Here is a 17009-nt window from a genome sequence, read left to right as displayed (position 1 = left end):
CTAAACACAAATGCTTCGCTTGTAAATTATGTCAGTGTTGGAGTGTTCCCCTGGCTATTCGTAAATAACAACAACAAAAAAACAGAACTTTTCAACTACTTACTATTTTTTAGCTACTTAGCATGTTGGCTAAGCCTTCCCCTGACCCTACCCTTAACCATTTTATCAAATCTTTCCCCAAACCTTAAGTCAAACCCTAATGCCTAGCTAACATTAGCCAGCAAGCTAACTTTAGTCACCTAGCTTTAGTTCGTAACATATAATATGTTTTGCAAATCCGTAATACGTAGTACGTTCGAAAATTCTTAATACATTGTACCTTTTTGCTAATTCGTAACATATAATAGGAATTGTAATTGGTGACATGTCATACAAAATGGGTGATGGAGATCCACAAATTAATACATAACATACGAAACTTAACATATCATACGAAATGGAGTGTTTCAGATTTACATACATAATATTACGCAATGCTGAGACCAGGTTGCTCAAAACAAATCCATTCAGCCACCTTGCCTAAGTCAGCTCAATTAGCTTCACATTGTCAAAACAGGACGAAATACAGTACAAGAAACACATTCCATCTTTGGTTTAATTTCATCTCCTGCGTACCATTGATTCACAAAGTAGATAATAGTTACAAAAGGAATATTATTACATAAAACCAATAATGCATTTACTTTTAGTAACAGTTCATATGATGCCACTGAATACTGTGTTGGTGATACTTTCACCTCCATAAAAGTCGCTATTAACACCAATCAAACTCCTGCATTTGTATTGATACAAGCACTGTCAAACCATGAGAGGGGGAAGATAGACAACAACATGACAAACTAACAATGTTAATTAAAAAATATAAACAGTTAGAAATGTGAGAAATTTGTTTTGAAAAACTGTGTGATAATCCAGTGTAAAATGTATATTAAAAATTTATATTTGGCAGAATTCATTAAAATATACTGCCTGTTGAATAAAGATTTATTCACAAGAAATATGAAATGTGTCTTGAAAAGCAAAATAGTTAGAAACATTCTGATAATAGAATGTTTCTGTCATTGAAGCAAATGAGTCATTACCAACACTCCAAAAAATAAAACATTGAGGAAGTGTCCAGAGGGAATATAGTGAGTTTCTCTCTTCCTCTCTCCCCACAGGCTGTAATAGTAAAGTGTCTGGTCAAAACACTCAACAAGTAGCCTCACTGTAAGACCCACCTTCTAGCCCCTTGTTAAAAACACCTCAAATGAGAACCAACCGTGCGTTTCCAGACCTCTGACTCTGTTATAATAAGAATAACACCTCGCTAGTCACGACTTTCCTGGCAAAGAACAGACCCTCCTCTGTACAGCTTCTATTTTTCCTCGCTCCCTCCTCCGTCCCCTCCTCCATCCCCTCCTCCATTCCATCCTCCTTCTCTTAATTATCCTGTTCTGCTACTTGGTTGATTGATGTGAGCTGTACCGTGATCAAACTATTCCACAAACCCCCTCCTCACAAGTCCACATGTGGAAATCAGTCTTTCTTGACATTGTACATCATAAGAAACACTGTGAAGTTACCGTGTCTGTTAAGAGTTTATAGTCCAGGGGTTTTATATTCCCCTTTAGTCAGCGCTGGTGCTCACAGCACTCGTACATACGTGACCCGTGAGTCCGTGCCAAGGTGGTTTTTAGCCAGGCACTTGTAGGTGCCAGAATCTGCTGTAGTGGGTCTCTGGATGATCAGCGTGCCCTGAGGGTGGAGCAGCTCGCTGCCCGTGGGCCGCCCTTTTCCCGCCGTGGAGAGCACAGAGTGGTCTGGCAGCTCCCAGGTAATCTCTGGCTTTGGGATCCCGATGGCAGCACAGTTGAGCTGTATGGGCGCCGCCGCCATCGCTGTCACGGTGGGAGGGGGTCCCGTGGAGATGCGGGGAGGGTAGGCGATGATGATGACTGGCACTGTGAGAACTGCCTCGCCAGCGTCGTTCGAAGCCCGACACACATAGTTTCCCCGATCGTGGAGGGTGGTGTCCTTGACAACCAGGGTCCCATTCTCCATCAGCTGGTGGCGTCCATGGACCTGCGGTCTGGCCAGGGTGTGGCCTCCAGGGATGGTCCAGTATATCCTGGGTCTGGGGCTGCCATCAGCCAGGCAGTGAAGGAACAGAGGGTCCCCAGACACACTGCGTATGATCCCTCTGGGCCTGGTGAGGATTAATGGCTTCTGGCCCACCTCCAGAACTATCAGCTTCTCAATGTAGCCCACCGAGTTCTTAGCGGCACAGCGGTACTTCCCAGCGTCCTCCTTGCTGGGGTTGTAGATTACGAAGGTTCCGTCATTGCCTAGGTGTTGGCGTGAGCCCCGGTTGGAGCCCCCGGAGAAGCGGGTTCCGTTGGGTAGCAGCCAGATGATCTCTGGTGTTGGGTGACCATCTGCAGAACAGTTCATGACTGTGGTCTTCCCCATACGGGTCATTACTCTCTCGTTGAAGGGGTTCTTGAAGATAGGTCTTCGGAGCATGTCAGTGACCTCCAGCTGTACCACCATCACTGCCTCTCCGCCGTCATTCCTCGCCATGCAGACGAACTCCGCCATGTCCGTCGGACGGACGTTCCGGAACTCGAGAGTTCCATTGTGATGGACATTGATCCTGCTGCCGAAGTACGGAGCGTTCAGGAAGATATTATCCGGCATGATCCAGGTGATCTTGGGAAGCGGGTCTCCAGTGGCTTTGCAGTCTATGAACTTCCTGGAGTATTTGGTGGCCGTGTCTTTCACTACGATCCTGTTCTGGGAGTTGCCGTTGATCACCGGAGGGTTGCCATCGATATCCATCTTGTAAACTTTGCTGTCATCCCCGGCGGTGTTGCGAGCCAAGCACACGTACTCCCCAGCATCCACCAGCTTAACATCCTGGATGTCTAGGGAGCCGTTGATGTGCATCAGATAGCGTTCGTTGGAGGCTGCGATCATGTCGTTAGTAGGGAGCATCCACAAGATTTTGGGCTTGGGCTCGCCTGTGGCTTCGCAGTCAAAGCGGATTTTGCCTCCAGGTTTCACCTGGGCGTAGGTCCGGCTGGGCGTACGTATCCGTGGCGCTGCCGTCACCACGGTGATGTGGACGTGCATCTCGTCCTTGCCCAGCTGGTTCTCGGCGTAGCATGTGTAGTCTCCCTCTTCCGCCATGCCCACCTATAGACAGACACAACACCAGCAGTTCAGAGTCAAAGGACTACATCTAGTCACATTGAGTTGACCATTGAATACTGCCCATTATTTCTATAGAGACGCAGGCCAATGTAAGATTGCACACCTGATTAAGATAGAGTGTGCCATTTTCAAACAGGATGTATCGCCGTACACGTCCCCCTCCAATGCTGCTGTCTGCCTGCAGGGCGCTGTTGACCACGGTGCCGTCCGGCAGGCCCCAGGAGATCTCTGGCTCCGGGGTTCCAGATGCCTTACAGTCCACCTTCAGGTCGTTGCCGTAGGGGACCTGCTTCTTGCCGTACATCTTGGGCTCGATCTTGGCTGGCTTCATGGACACAGTGACCTTCATGAGCTGGAGGTCGTCTCCCACCTTGCTGCGCGCCACACACAGGTAGTCCCCGGCATCCTTGTCACTCACAGAGTCCATGACCAAGGTGCCGTTGTCCAGGACCTGGATTCGGTTTCCCATCCTGATAAAGAGATACAAAAAGAGTTATTGTCATCATTTGAAGATAGCGACACTTAACCGATAAAGCAGTGGAAAGAAACAATGGCATTTTGTTTTTTACATATAATATCGTTTTGATTTTCAACGCTTTAAAAAAATGTTCAAAGATTAAATTTCTTATGTTTGATTTTACAATAACATGTTCTATGTTAAAACATTATGCAGATGTACAATAGGCCATGTAGGGTTTAGACTACTGGGGAATATTTTATGTTTTAATTGGAACACGCGATGACAAGACTGCTTCTAATGACTTCTCCTCCTGCTTGGTACTGCTTGGTACTTCCATCCATCTCCATTTACAAAACAAACATACGTTGAATGGTGTGCCTGCTACACCCCACAGACTGTCCACTAGGTAGGGCCCGTGCTCATGGAACTGACACACAGAGACAGGGGGATGGGGGGACCGAGTGATGCCATTCTTACAGGGCCAGACAGGCTTACAGCAGATCAGCATATGTGTATTTCACCTGGGTCTGTCTTTTCTCAAAGCCGTTGGCAATGACTCACAATAATGGTTTGTTCCGAATCCTACTACAGTTGCAGACAGTAATAAAGCACTAATAGAAAACTTGTCAGGGTTGCCAAGACAGCCACCATAACAGTTTAAATCAAACAAGAAACACAGGGAGGGGGAAAGCATTCCACTAAGTGTCATTATTTACAAAATGCAGCTAATGAAATAGGTGGGAAAGAACGATTCAATGAACTGGCCAGTGAATCAAACCATTTAGCTAATGAAATAGGGAGGGGGGATAATGATTCAATGAAATACACAGTGAATCAAACCATTTAGCTAATGAAATAGGGAGGGGGGGGATAATGATTCAATGAAATACACAGTGAATCAAACCATTTAGCTAATGAAATAGGGAGGGGGGATAATGATTCAATGAAATACACAGTGAATCAAACCATTTAGCTAATGAAATAGGGAGGGGGGATAATGATTCAATGAAATTGAATCAAACCATTTAGCTAATGAAATAGGGAGGGGGGATAATGATTCAATGAAATACACAGTGAATCAAACCATTTAGCTAATGAAATAGGGAGGGGGGGGATAATGATTCAATGAAATACACAGTGAATCAAACCATTTAGCTAATGAAATAGGGAAATACACAGGAATCAAACCATTTAGCTAATGATTCAATGAAATACACAGTGAATCAAACCATTTAGCTAATGAAATAGGGAGGGGGGGATAATGATTCAATGAAATACACAGTGAATCAAACCATTTAGCTAATGAAATAGGGAGGGGGGATAATGATTCAATGAAATACACAGTGAATCAAACCATTTAGCTAATGAAATAGGGAGGGGGGATAATGATTCAATGAAATACACAGTGAATCAAACCATTTAGCTAATGAAATAGGGAGGGGGGATAATGATTCAATGAAATACACAGTGAATCAAACCATTTAGCTAATGAAATAGGGAGGGGGGGGATAATGATTCAATGAAATAAACAGTGAATCAAACCATTTAGCTAATGAAATAGGGAGGGGGGGGGGGATAATGATTCAATGAAATACACAGTGAATCAAACCATTTAGCTAATGAAATAGGGAGGGGGGGGGAATAATGATTCAATGAAATACACAGTGAATCAAACCATTTAGCTAATGAAATAGGGAGGGGGGATAACGATTCAATGAAATACACAGTGAATCAAATCATTTAGCTAATGAAATAGGGGGCGAATAACGATTCAATGAACTGACCAGTGAATCAAACCATTTAGCTAATGAAATAGGGAGGGGGGGGGGATAATGATTCAATGAAATACACAGTGAATCAAACCATTTAGCTAATGAAATAGGGGGGATAACGATTCAATGAAATACACAGTGAATCAAACCATTTAGCTAATGAAATAGGGAGGGGGATTCAATGATTCAATGAAATAAACCATTTAGCTAATGAAATAGAATCAAACCATTTAGCTAATTTAGCTAATGAAATAGGGGGGGATAACGATTCAATGAACTGACCAGTGAATCAAACCATTTAGCTAATGAAATAGGGAGGGGGGATAATGATTCAATGAACTGCCCAGTGAATCAAACCATTTAGCTAATGAAATAGGAGGGAGTGGGGGGAATAACGATTCAATGACCAGTGAATCAAACCATTTAGCTAATGAAATAGGGGGGGATAACGATTCAATGAACTGACCAGTGAATCAAACCATTTAGCTAATGAAATAGGCGGGGGATAACGATTCAATGACCAGTGAATCAAACCATTTAGCTAATGAAATAGGGGGGTAAATAATGATTAAATGAACTGACCAGTGAATCAAACCATTTAACTACTGAAATAGGGGGGGATAACAATTCAATGAACTGACCAGTGAATCAAACCATTTAGCTAATGAAATAGGGGGGATAACGATTCAATGACAGTGAATCAAACCATTATAAAATGCCTCTTTTTACTGTTACATTCACAAAATAATTGTTGTGGGGTTTATTTTGGGTCAATGTTCTACATAAGTCTCTGTCACGAAATATGTACAAGCTCTATTTTCAGTGGTTGCATGCAGAGAGGATACATGGCAGAATGTCAACTACATTATTAGGAGCAATATAAAGTCCTCCACCAGCATGCCAATGTTCTTCTGGTTCTCTCAAGTTCCTCTTTATAGAACTCTGACTGGGTCCTTGCTCAAATAAAATAAAACTTGTTCATGTTGATATCCAGTCAAAATGCCGTCGTCTTCGCTTGTTATTTTGGAAAATAACCTCCTCAGTTATTCTGGTCTCAGGTTTTCACCAGCTTTTAACAACCACTGCTAATGGAGAAAACATTAAGAGGCTGACGAAGGTCATTCAACTGGGTCATGTTCATTGGGTTTAACAGCATGCTAAGGCTTGTCATGATGACCATGTTAAGGGCTCAGTGGAAGGCAACAGCGTACCTTTTTGTCCTCGGAGAGATCCCTGCTCATTAATTAACATGCAGCTGTAGATCAGATGTTTAGTTCATGCTAATGATCATTAGCGGTGTCATCTGAATATCAATACAAAGGAAACCTTTTCCTGGAAAGGTCCAAACATGTAAGCCCACTTGTGTGAGTGTTGAAATGTTGGTACTGAAACGAATAAAAAAAATTGCCTGTATAAATTGAAATATTATTGTCACCACAACATCAGGCTTAGAGGACATGAACACTGGCACGCTATTCTTTTGAAAACAAAGTCCACTGTTAATTATAAACACACTCAGACGAAAGCGAGCCAAACATCCTTTTCCTTCCAATTGATACTTAGATTTTCAGATCTAAAGGACTTTCACATGCAGCTCCAGTTTCTTCTAGATTACATTAATCATGATAATACCCTGTCCGTTGAGCTATCGGATCGGTTCTACCTTAAATCCACACGCTCAAGGAGCTCAAGCATCTTATTTACCTTCTCTCCTGATGTAAAACACACGGGGATCGACTCATTAAACACCATTATTCCCTATGTGAGGGGTAGCACCCTGAGGGGCAATGCAGGAAGCTGAAAATGAGGGGAAAAGGGAGACCCTAAACCAGAAGTTTCAAATGAAAACAGAGATACTGTACAGTGTAACAGAGTAGTCTTTACATGATGTGTTTCAGTCTGTCTTTATTTTCTCTGTTTTCCATCCACGTTTCTGGACATTTTCAAACTTCAGGGTTTTAGGTGCTCAGTGCTAACTCAACCTTATACTGGAGAGGCACAATACCTCTCGCTGGAGAACCCCAGTCGAAGCTCTCTGCACTGGAAACACAAGTAAATCATTTGGGGAGAAGTTACAATAATATCTCTTTTGGTTTTTTTAAACAGCTGTGTTGTAGCACGGAAAACCTGGATACCTTTCAGTGTGTTTGCATGTTTATCTGCTGGCTTGCGATTGTGCCTGTGTACGTCTCAGGATAGTCTGTGTGATTACGTGTGTAATACAGACCAAGTAATCATTACCTGTGCCACTGGTCCACCACAGCCTTGGACGGTAGTCTCCAGATGATCCTGGGTTTGGGGTCCCCGGTGGCCGAGCAGTTCAGCCTCAGCTGGTCCCCATACGCCAGCTCTGTCCTGCGGTGTGACGCCTCCACGATCTCAGGAGCCATCTCCTTCTTCTCCACAGTCAGCGTCACCACCCTGCGCTCTGACCCTGTAGAGCTGGTGACGATGCACTCGTACTTCCCACTGTACGAGGCGGCCGTATCGGTCAGGTGGAGCGTCCCGTTAGCGAACACAGACACCCTGGGGTCCACAGAGGGCTTCAGGGGCCGCACTGCCGTTCCATCATAGAGGACCCAGTGCACGGTGGGCTGGGGGCTGCCCTGAGCGGTACAGGGTAACCACAGGCTCTGACCCACACCAGTCTGGACCTGCTGTCGTTTGGCCTCCAGGATACCAGGAGGTGCTGCCACCACCTGCAGTCTGACAGTGGCAGTGTCGGCTCCTGCTGGGTTACTGGCGATGCACTTGTAGTGGCCCCGGTCATACACAGACACCTGTTTGATGAGCAGAGTGCCCTCTAGTGTCACTGACACTCTGGAGCCCGAGTTGTGGCCCCTGACTTGGGTGCGGTTGGCCAGGATCCAGGAGACCAGAGGGGTGGGGCGGCCCTCCACCTTGCACTTCATCTCCACTGTCTTCCCAGAGTGGGATTTGATCTCCCGTACTTTGGGCTCCAGGATGCGTGAGGGGTAGGCCACTACGGACAGGGTGACCAGGAGCTTGTCCGACCCCTGATCGTTCTCAGCCAGGCAGAGGTATTGACCACGGTCTTTGATGTTTACGTTCTGGATGGATAGAGTGCCGTTCGGGAACACTTCAAACTTGCTCATTTTGCCGTTGATGGTCATTGTGGTTCCTGAAAGGGAGCGAGAGAGGGGGGAAGAGGGACGATGGTATAGAGAGGAAGAGAGTTGGAAAAAGAGAGAGATGGAGAAAGAGAGAGATATGGGGAGAAAAGAGATGGAGAGAGAGATATGGAGAGAAAGATGAGCGAGAGGAATAGAGAGAGAGAGAGAGAGAGAGAGAGAGATGGAAAAAGAGAAAGATGGAAAGAGAGAGAGATATCGGAGAAATAGAGATGGAGAGAGATATGGAGAGAGAAAGATGGAAAGAGATGGCGGAAGCGAGAGAGAATATATAGAGAATATATAAATGAACATACATTATAGCTTCATTCCAAAGTAGTTTATAACATTCTTAATATCTATATCCTGTTATTTTCCATACCAGTGCTTGAAGAGAAGCGTTTCCAGCTGACGGTGGGTTCAGGGCTGCCCGCGGCCTCACAGGGCAGGAAGGCGTCTGAGTTGGACAGGACAGTGAAGCTGGCAGCGTTGCCTCCCACGATCCTGGGCTTGGTGAGCATGTCCTTGGTGGACCGCTCAAAGCCCACAATGTTAGCCGTTGTCGTATCATAGCCGGTGATGTGGGTATAGGCGTTGGAGATGGCATCGTCTATGTCCTTGCTGCTATAGGGGGCTTTGGCGTGCCCCTGCTCTGCTTCCAGAATAGTCAGTGTGTCAAAGGTCAGGGTATTGTCTGGGCCACTGCTGGCCCTGTTACTGGACACCTTGGGCCTGGTTCTCCTGATCATGGGTCTCTGTGTGATTTGGTAACGGCTGTCTCTCCCTGACGGGAGCCTGATGTTAGTGTTCACTCTGATGGGGTCTATGTTAGTCTGGACGCGGGTTGATGATGTAGTGTAAGGCCTTGAGGTGGTGGTTGGATAAGTTGTGGGAGAGGTCATTCTGGGCCTGGTGGTGGAAGTGTCGGCTCGTGGACGGTTAGTGGAGGACTTCATCTCATCTGTCCAGTTCTCATTATCGTATGAGTCGGAGTCTGTGGTGGTTTCTCCCACGGAGGTCATGTCAGTGGACACAGTCACTGCAGACCTATCTGATTCTCTGGACGGCGTGTACAGGGGGTTGGAGACGGAGACGGTATGTGTGGGATATGTGGTGGTCTCCACGGTGGTTTCCATGGTAGTTTCTGTGGGATATGTGGTGGTCTCCATGGTGGTCTCCATGGTGGTTTCTAAGGGATATGTGGTGGTCTCCATGGTTGTCTCCATGGTAGTTTCTGTGGGAGATGTGGTGGTCTCCATGGTGGTTTCTAAGGGATATGTGGTGGTCTCCATAGTGGTCTCCATGGTAGTCTCCATGGTGGTTTCTGTGGGATATGTGGTGGTCTCCATGGTTGTCTCCATGGTAGTTTCTGTGGGAGATGTGGTGGTCTCCATGGTGGTTTCTGTGGGATATGTAGTATTCTCCATGTGGTTTCTGTGGGATATGTGGTGGTCTCCATGGTGGTTTCCATAGTGGCTTCTACGGGATATGTGGTGGTCTCCATGGTGGTCTCCATGGTGGTTTCCATGGTGGTTTCTATGGGATATGTGGTGGTCTCCATGGTGGTCTCCATGGTGGTTGAAGGCTCTGTTGATTCTATGGTGGAGCTGGGCGCTTCCGTAGTTGTTATGTTTTTTTTTAAAGGCCTCCTGCCCCTGAAAGGCCTCCTGCCCCCTAACCCTCCATTTGGCCTCCGGTTTCCCCCAAATCTACGGGATAGGTACCCCCCTGACCCGCCATTTGGTCTCCGGTTTCCCCCAAATCTACGGGATAGATACCCCGCTGACCCTCCAGATTCAGACACAGAGGACGAGGCCTCAGAGTCAGGCAATGAATCTCCATAGTCATCGTCTGATGAGATTTCTGGGGTCTCTCTGTGTTTACCTGCTCTAGACGGTGACTCGGTCACAGGTTCAGCCAGAGACCGCTGGGTGGGAAGTGCGTTTGTGGTTGTAGTTGTGGTGGTGGTTGGTTGGACTATTGTTGAGCCCTCTGGGGTGGTTGAGGGCCTGGCTGGTTTACGTTGTCTGTTGACTATTTCCCTCTGCCTGTCCCTGTTCCCAAACAGCTTGCCCCAGATGATCTTACCACGGACGATCTTGGAGGCAATTGTGGTTGTGATGGTGGAGGTTGTTGGTTCATCTGTTGTGCTCGTCATAGGGTTGTGTGTTGGGTCAGACTCTGGGGCATTAGTGGAGGTCATGTAGCTGCTGGATACCTCACCTCTGGACTGAGAGTGAGAGGAAGTGGGCTGGGTGGTGGAAGGGGACTGAGAGTGAGTGGAGGTGGGCTGGGTGGTGGTGGGGGACTGAGAGTGAGTGGAGGTGGGCTGGGTGGTGGTGGGGGACTGAGAGTGAGTGGAGGTGGGCTGGGTGGTGGGGGATTCTGTTGAGTATGTGGTGGTCGGTCTCTCTGTTCTTCCTAGAGAGGAGCTAGGGACGTTGGGAGGTTTAGGAGATGTTGTTGGTGTGACGACCCGCTGACCACCTATCTTCTTCTCATCTTCATCACAGTCACAGTCTGAAAAAGCAGCAACAATAACAATCATCATCATCATGGCTATCATCACTATCATTATCATCATCATCATCATCATGGCTATCATCCTCATCATCATCATGGCTATCATCACTATCATTATCATCGTCATGGCTATCATCATCATGGCTATCATCACCATCATCATCATCATGGCTATCATCATCATCATCATCATGGCTATCATCACTATCATTATCATCATGGCTATCATCATCATCATCATCATCATCATCATCATCATCATCATCATCATGGCTATCCTCATCACCATCATCATCTTTTGGCTCTTCCTCATGGCTCAAGTCTCTCAACAAAGATAATGTCAACATCAAAGACAAGAAACTACAGTACATATTTCAACAACATTACATAACTTACCCGTGGTTAGCTCCATAGTGTTGGGTACTGTGCTGCTGCCTTGCTTCTTCACAATGTTAGGCTGTTTGAGTTTGTTCAGGATGGACTGGATGTCTGTGATCCGGTTGGGCTTGATGAACCTCCTCCTGCCAGGGAAGTTCCTCCTCCGGCCCCCTCCTCTTCCTCCTCCTCCTCTGCCCTTCATAGGAGGGATGATATGGATCTGCTGGCGGGAGATGATGGTGGAGCCTGCAGGCAGATGGGGGGACTTGATCCTCTGGGTGGTGTGGAAGGTGATCTCATCCTGCTCTCTCTCTGTGGTGGTGACTGCAGTGAAGGTGGTCTGGCTGTCTGGGTCAGTGGCTGTGTGGATCTCAGGCTCTCTGTTGGGTGATCTGGGACTGTCCATCATGGGGGTGACATTGTGGTCGGTGAGGAGCGATAGCGCCGCCCCGGTGGAGGTATCTGGTTCTGCAGGTGTTTCTCTGGAGAACAGGATCTGTGTCTCGTCTGTGGTGTTGGTGACGGCGAGGAGGAGCGTGACGGGTTGTCTCAGAGGTACTGTCGTGTTCCTCTCCAAAGAGTACGACTCACCACTAGACCCAGTAATTCTGGGGCTGTATTGAAAGACGGCCTCACCCTGAGTTTCATTGATACTTCCTGTGCTGTTGTTGCTGTGGTTGAATGTGGCCTCGATGGGTGTGGCGTCTGACCGGGTATATGAATCTGTCGTCACTGTTGTCACTCTGTCAGTATTTTCTGTTGTTACAGTGAAACTAGTCCGACTGTCATCTGGGATCTCCATGGTTCTCATGACACTGGTTTCACTGTTGTCGGTGGTTGCCATGACATTATTCTGATTGTTTAAATTCTCTATGCTTGCAGTTACACCCATCGTACTTTCATCTGGAGAATCTGTGGTTGGCATGATGCTGCTTGGTAAAACAATGAGTCCGTCTTCATGAGACAGACCCTCCCCAGATCCAGCATCCGGGTCCCCAGACATGTCAGGATCTGAATCTCCTTTTTCTTTCGCACTCTTTGTCTTTGTTGTTGAACCACCTTGGGCCTTCTTCATGAACTCTGCAAATCTCTGGATATCTACTTTCCTGGAGGCTTGATCAAATACCCTCCTGTTGCTCCATATGCGCCTGCTGCTGGCTGGGCTCCTCCTTCTCCCCCAAGAGCCCGCTGATCCTCTGCCCTGAGAGGAAGACCTGAGTCTGGGGTAGGGCCTGTCTGATGTGATGGTCCTGGACTCCTGGATAGTTCTGTTAGAGAGGCTGAAGGAAGAGACCTCACTGTGGGAATCCTCCCTCTCCTCTATGGCCCCGTCAACCTCAACCAAAGCCTCCGCCCCTGACCCCTCTCTATCCACCACTGTCACCTTCCTGGACCCCTCCCCAGTGACTGTCACTTGGGATGTCAACAGGTCCACCCCCAGGTAGTTAGCATTGAGACACCTGTAAAATCCCTGGTCTCTGGAGGTCAGATCTTTTATTCCTAGAGTCCCATTCCTATAGAGCTTCCTGTTCCCATAGGATTTATCCAGCACTGTGTGGTCAGGTAGAATCCACTGGACCGAGGCCTCAGGGTTGCCTGCGGACCCACAGTCTAGAACTAGGCTCTGGCCCAGAGGCCGTGAGAGCTTGACCCCGTTGACCTCCTCCTCCTCCACATCGGGAGACAGCACGGTGACCCGGAAGCTGAGCACGTCTGCGTCCAGGTAGTTAGTGGCGATGCAGCGGTAAAGGCCAGTGTCTGAGATGTCTGTTCCTCTCAGGGTCAGCCTCCCATCAGCGGTGATCACTATCCTGCGGTCCTCACTGGAGTAGGGTGCCCGCACCTTACTGCCGTCCGATAAGATCCACTCTACAGAGGGTTTTGGTTCCCCAAAGGTCTTGCAGTTGAGCTCCACCACCCCACCTTAAAATCACAACAAGAATCACATCAATATATATATATATATTTTTTAAATTAAATGCACATTGCTATATTGTTGTTCTTGAAAGTATGTTACAGTATATGGATCGGCAGGGTAGCCTAGTGGTTAGAGCATTGAACTAGTAAGGTTGCAAGTTCAAACCCCCGAGCTGACAAGGTACAAATCTGTCGTTCTGCCCCTGAACAGCCAGTTAACCCACTGTTCCTAGGCTGTCATTGAAAATAAGACTGACTTGCCTAGTTAAATAAATAATAAATATATACATTATATGGGCACATTTCTACCCATCCACGACACGTTGTGTACTGTAGGACCCCACCTATGAGGACAGAGTGCTCAGTCTGGGTCTGGTTGTCTCGTTTGATGATGGTCCAGCTGTAACGGTCCCTCCTCTGTGACACCTTGTTCTCCACACGCAGGTTGACCACTGACCTGTACTTAATGTGCAAGGTGGAGAATGTGGTTGTAGTGCGGTCCAGCTGAAAGTTGACCTCTCCTTGCATCAACCACGCGGGTGAAGCCTTAATCTCAGCCTCAATGTCTGTGTGGATTTCATCATGTCCCTCCTTTGGTCTGATCTGGCTGTACTTGTAGATCATGTCTGGGGTCCTGGAGAGCATCAACCCTCTCTCTAGCCTCATGGGAACGTCACTGTACGTAGCCAGGATGCGCCAGAGCTGTTGGATGTGCTCATAGTCAATATTACAAATCAGCCATGTAGAGATGGTGGTGGAGAGCATGGTCACGTTCTTCTCCCCCTCCTCCACCTGGGTTAGAGTCAGGTTCTCCATGGATGATGGTCTCTGGACTGTGCAGGTAAGGCTAGCGTCATTGTGGAACTGAGCTGTCAGATTCATCTGCAGAGATCCAATGGGAGCGATGAAGTCCCGGGGGGAGACAGGGGTGTAATCCCCCTCGTCCAGGCTGACGTTCCTCTGCTTCAGATGGGGGTGGATCCAGGGCTTGGTACAGGTGAAGGCATCACGGGGAAGCTGGGTTAGGCTTTTGCCTCTAGAGGGAGCGGGGGTCTCACAGATGGGACAGGCCTGACCTCTGGCAAACTTTCTGTCTCGCTTGCATTTCAGCGCAGCTGAAAAACAAGTTCATCGTTGAATTTAGATTTACATTTTTATGTCATGATTTAATAATTTCCATGTTTTCACACTCCTTCAAAAAAATATTGTTTATGATACTGTTCTAAATCACAGTTGGTATTAAGAAATAATCAATGAGTATCTGGAGATATATTTACATTTGCTTATGTCATTATTTGATGAAACAGTAGAGCCTTTGTTCCCACCTTTTAGCCATTTTAAGTACTATATGTCACGCTGAGATTGAAAAAAGTGAAACAGCTGTGTTTCCAACAATCTGTCCCCAAGAAAGATTTATCTGTCTTGGCTGGACTAGCATGGTTTTCCTGTTGGAGGTTGTCCCACGCAACATCACTTTACTGAATAAATAAATGTTTTTCACTCTGTTTCATGGTATAAATTCATGCATGTAGAGATTCCACCAGATGTACCCTGGTCTTCCCTGATTTATTCCAATTTATGATCAATTTTTATGTATATTAACTGGAAACAGAACTACTCAGTTTAGTGAAACATTCAGAATGTTGCAGACAGAAATGTACTATATCTTTACCTGCATTTCTCTCCGCCCACTCTGGGAACCAAGCCATGCGACAGTCGCAGGACCAGGGGTTGCCGTGGAGATAGACATTCTCCAGCTGAGAACAGCCTGTGAAGACGTCTTTGGGTAAGCTGGCGAGGAGGTTATCAGACAGGTGGATGTTCCTGACGGAGGACACCTTGAACACTTGGCTGTGCCTCAGCGTGATGAAGGTATCCGGGTGGAGCTGCTGGAGCAGGTTACCCTCCAGGTGGACCAGCTGTAACGTGGTGAGACCGTAGAACGCCTCCGGGTTGATGAATTCGATGCGGTTGTGGTCCATGTGGAGTCGTACCAGTCCCTCCAGGCCTTGGAAGATGTCCTTGTTGATCTCCTTCACTCTGTTGTAGCTCATCTTCAGGACCTAAAAAAACACAAGTTGTAGTCACAAAAAGGCCTCTAGAGCGCTGGAGAACGAGTGTGCCATTGCTAACTTGTTTGAAACACTACAATAGAAAAACAGTGTCATAAAAGCATCTGACCAGAGATTATTCTGTCTGGGAGCACGTCCAGAAGTCAGCTGTTTACTCTTTCAACAAGAGTAAATCAAAGCAGTTGTTGTAAGGACCGACACCGGAGATGAGAAGCATCTGGGTGGGAGCTGGGGTGGAGCGTGTCGCACTCGAGCACCGGGGGAGGGGAGGGGGGAGCAGGCGTAACAGTTGTAAAGTGATGCAGTCCAAATCCCCCTCACCCTAACCCTCACGGCCTACAAATGGTTCTGGAATATAATATTAACACCACGGACAAAGACTAGTAACATCTTTTCCCAAGAAGAATTGCACTTTGCATTGCTGTTTGAAAGATGTTTACTGTAAGGAAGTAACTTGTATTTATTAATGCTTGGTTTTGTAGCTCCACTAGATTGGGAAAAGCCTGCTCATCATTTTGTGTTTGGTTGATGGTGGTGTAAAAACGCTGTCTCAGGCACCGCTCCAGAATCTCCCATAAGTGTTCAGTTGGGCTGAGATCTGGTGATGGAGACAGCCATGTCATAATGGTTTACATCAAACCATCCAGTGACCACTTGTACCCTGTGGATGGGGGAATTGTCATCCCATGGGGGCATAACCATGGTAGCCAAACTAAGGGCGAAAATAAAAGACCTGCCTAGCTGTTTAAAAAAAAAAATATATGATTATTTACAATGACGGCCAAACTTGGGCCAATTGTGCACCGCTCTTTGGGACTCCCAATCACAGCTGGATGTGACACAGCCTAGAATCGAACCAGGGACTGTAGTGACGCCTCTTGACCCTAAGCATGATGGGACGATAATTGTGGAAGCACATGATCTAAATATACTTTGCATCCTTCATTTACTCAAGTGTTTCCAATATTTTCTCAGTTACCTGTACATCGACAGGTGTTTTATGACAGTGCTGTATGTATACCTGTAAGGACTTGAGGTCTTGAAAGGCCCTGTCAGCGATGCTGTGGATGGTGTTGCTGTGGAGCATCAGCAGCTCCAGGTGTTTCAACCCAGACAGATCATTCTCCCTCAATACGGTTATACTGTTATACCTACAGAGAACAGAGTAGGGAAACAATATAGCTGTGAATAATTTACTATTGCTCAAAATATAACTCAAATCTACTGTATGTGCATTAATAAGGGGTAAGAAAACAGACTGGGAGAGGGAAAGAGAGCGGGAGGGAGCAAGAAGGAGGGAGCGAGAACAGACAGAGTAGAGAGAGCAGAGAGAGAGAGAGAGCAGAGAGAGCAGAGAGAGAGAGAGAGCAGAGAGAGCAGAGAGAGAAGAGAGAGCAGAGAGAGAGAGCAGAGAGAGCAGAGATAGAGATAGAGATAGAGATAGAGAGAGAGAGAGAGAGAGAGAGAGAGAGAGAGAGAGAGAGAGCAGAGAGAGAGAGCAGAGAGAGGTGAGCAGAGAGAGTAGAGAGAGAGCAGAGAGAGTAGAGAGAGAGCAGAGAGA

At 46.9% G+C, this 17009-nt stretch overlaps 1 protein-coding gene across 1 annotated transcript in view; it reads right to left on the bottom strand.

The window, feature by feature from the left end:
* Window positions 1–577: 577 nt before the first annotated feature.
* LOC118378084 (immunoglobulin superfamily member 10-like) overlaps window positions 578–17009 on the bottom strand; it is a 19216-nt gene continuing 2784 nt past the window's right edge. The window contains 9 exon segments of the mRNA XM_052468606.1: window positions 578–3177; window positions 3299–3665; window positions 7669–8569; window positions 8941–9908; window positions 9911–11078; window positions 11478–13382; window positions 13721–14491; window positions 15049–15439; window positions 16470–16599. Of these exon segments, the coding sequence (XP_052324566.1) occupies window positions 1627–3177; window positions 3299–3665; window positions 7669–8569; window positions 8941–9908; window positions 9911–11078; window positions 11478–13382; window positions 13721–14491; window positions 15049–15439; window positions 16470–16599 (8152 nt within the window). The 3' untranslated portion in view covers window positions 578–1626.

The sequence above is a fragment of the Oncorhynchus keta genome, chromosome 18 (assembly GCF_023373465.1).
Source record: "Oncorhynchus keta strain PuntledgeMale-10-30-2019 chromosome 18, Oket_V2, whole genome shotgun sequence".
Lineage (NCBI taxonomy): Eukaryota > Metazoa > Chordata > Actinopteri > Salmoniformes > Salmonidae > Oncorhynchus > Oncorhynchus keta.
Note: the sequence above shows the minus strand (reverse complement) of the source record. Positions and strands in the feature narration are given on the sequence as shown.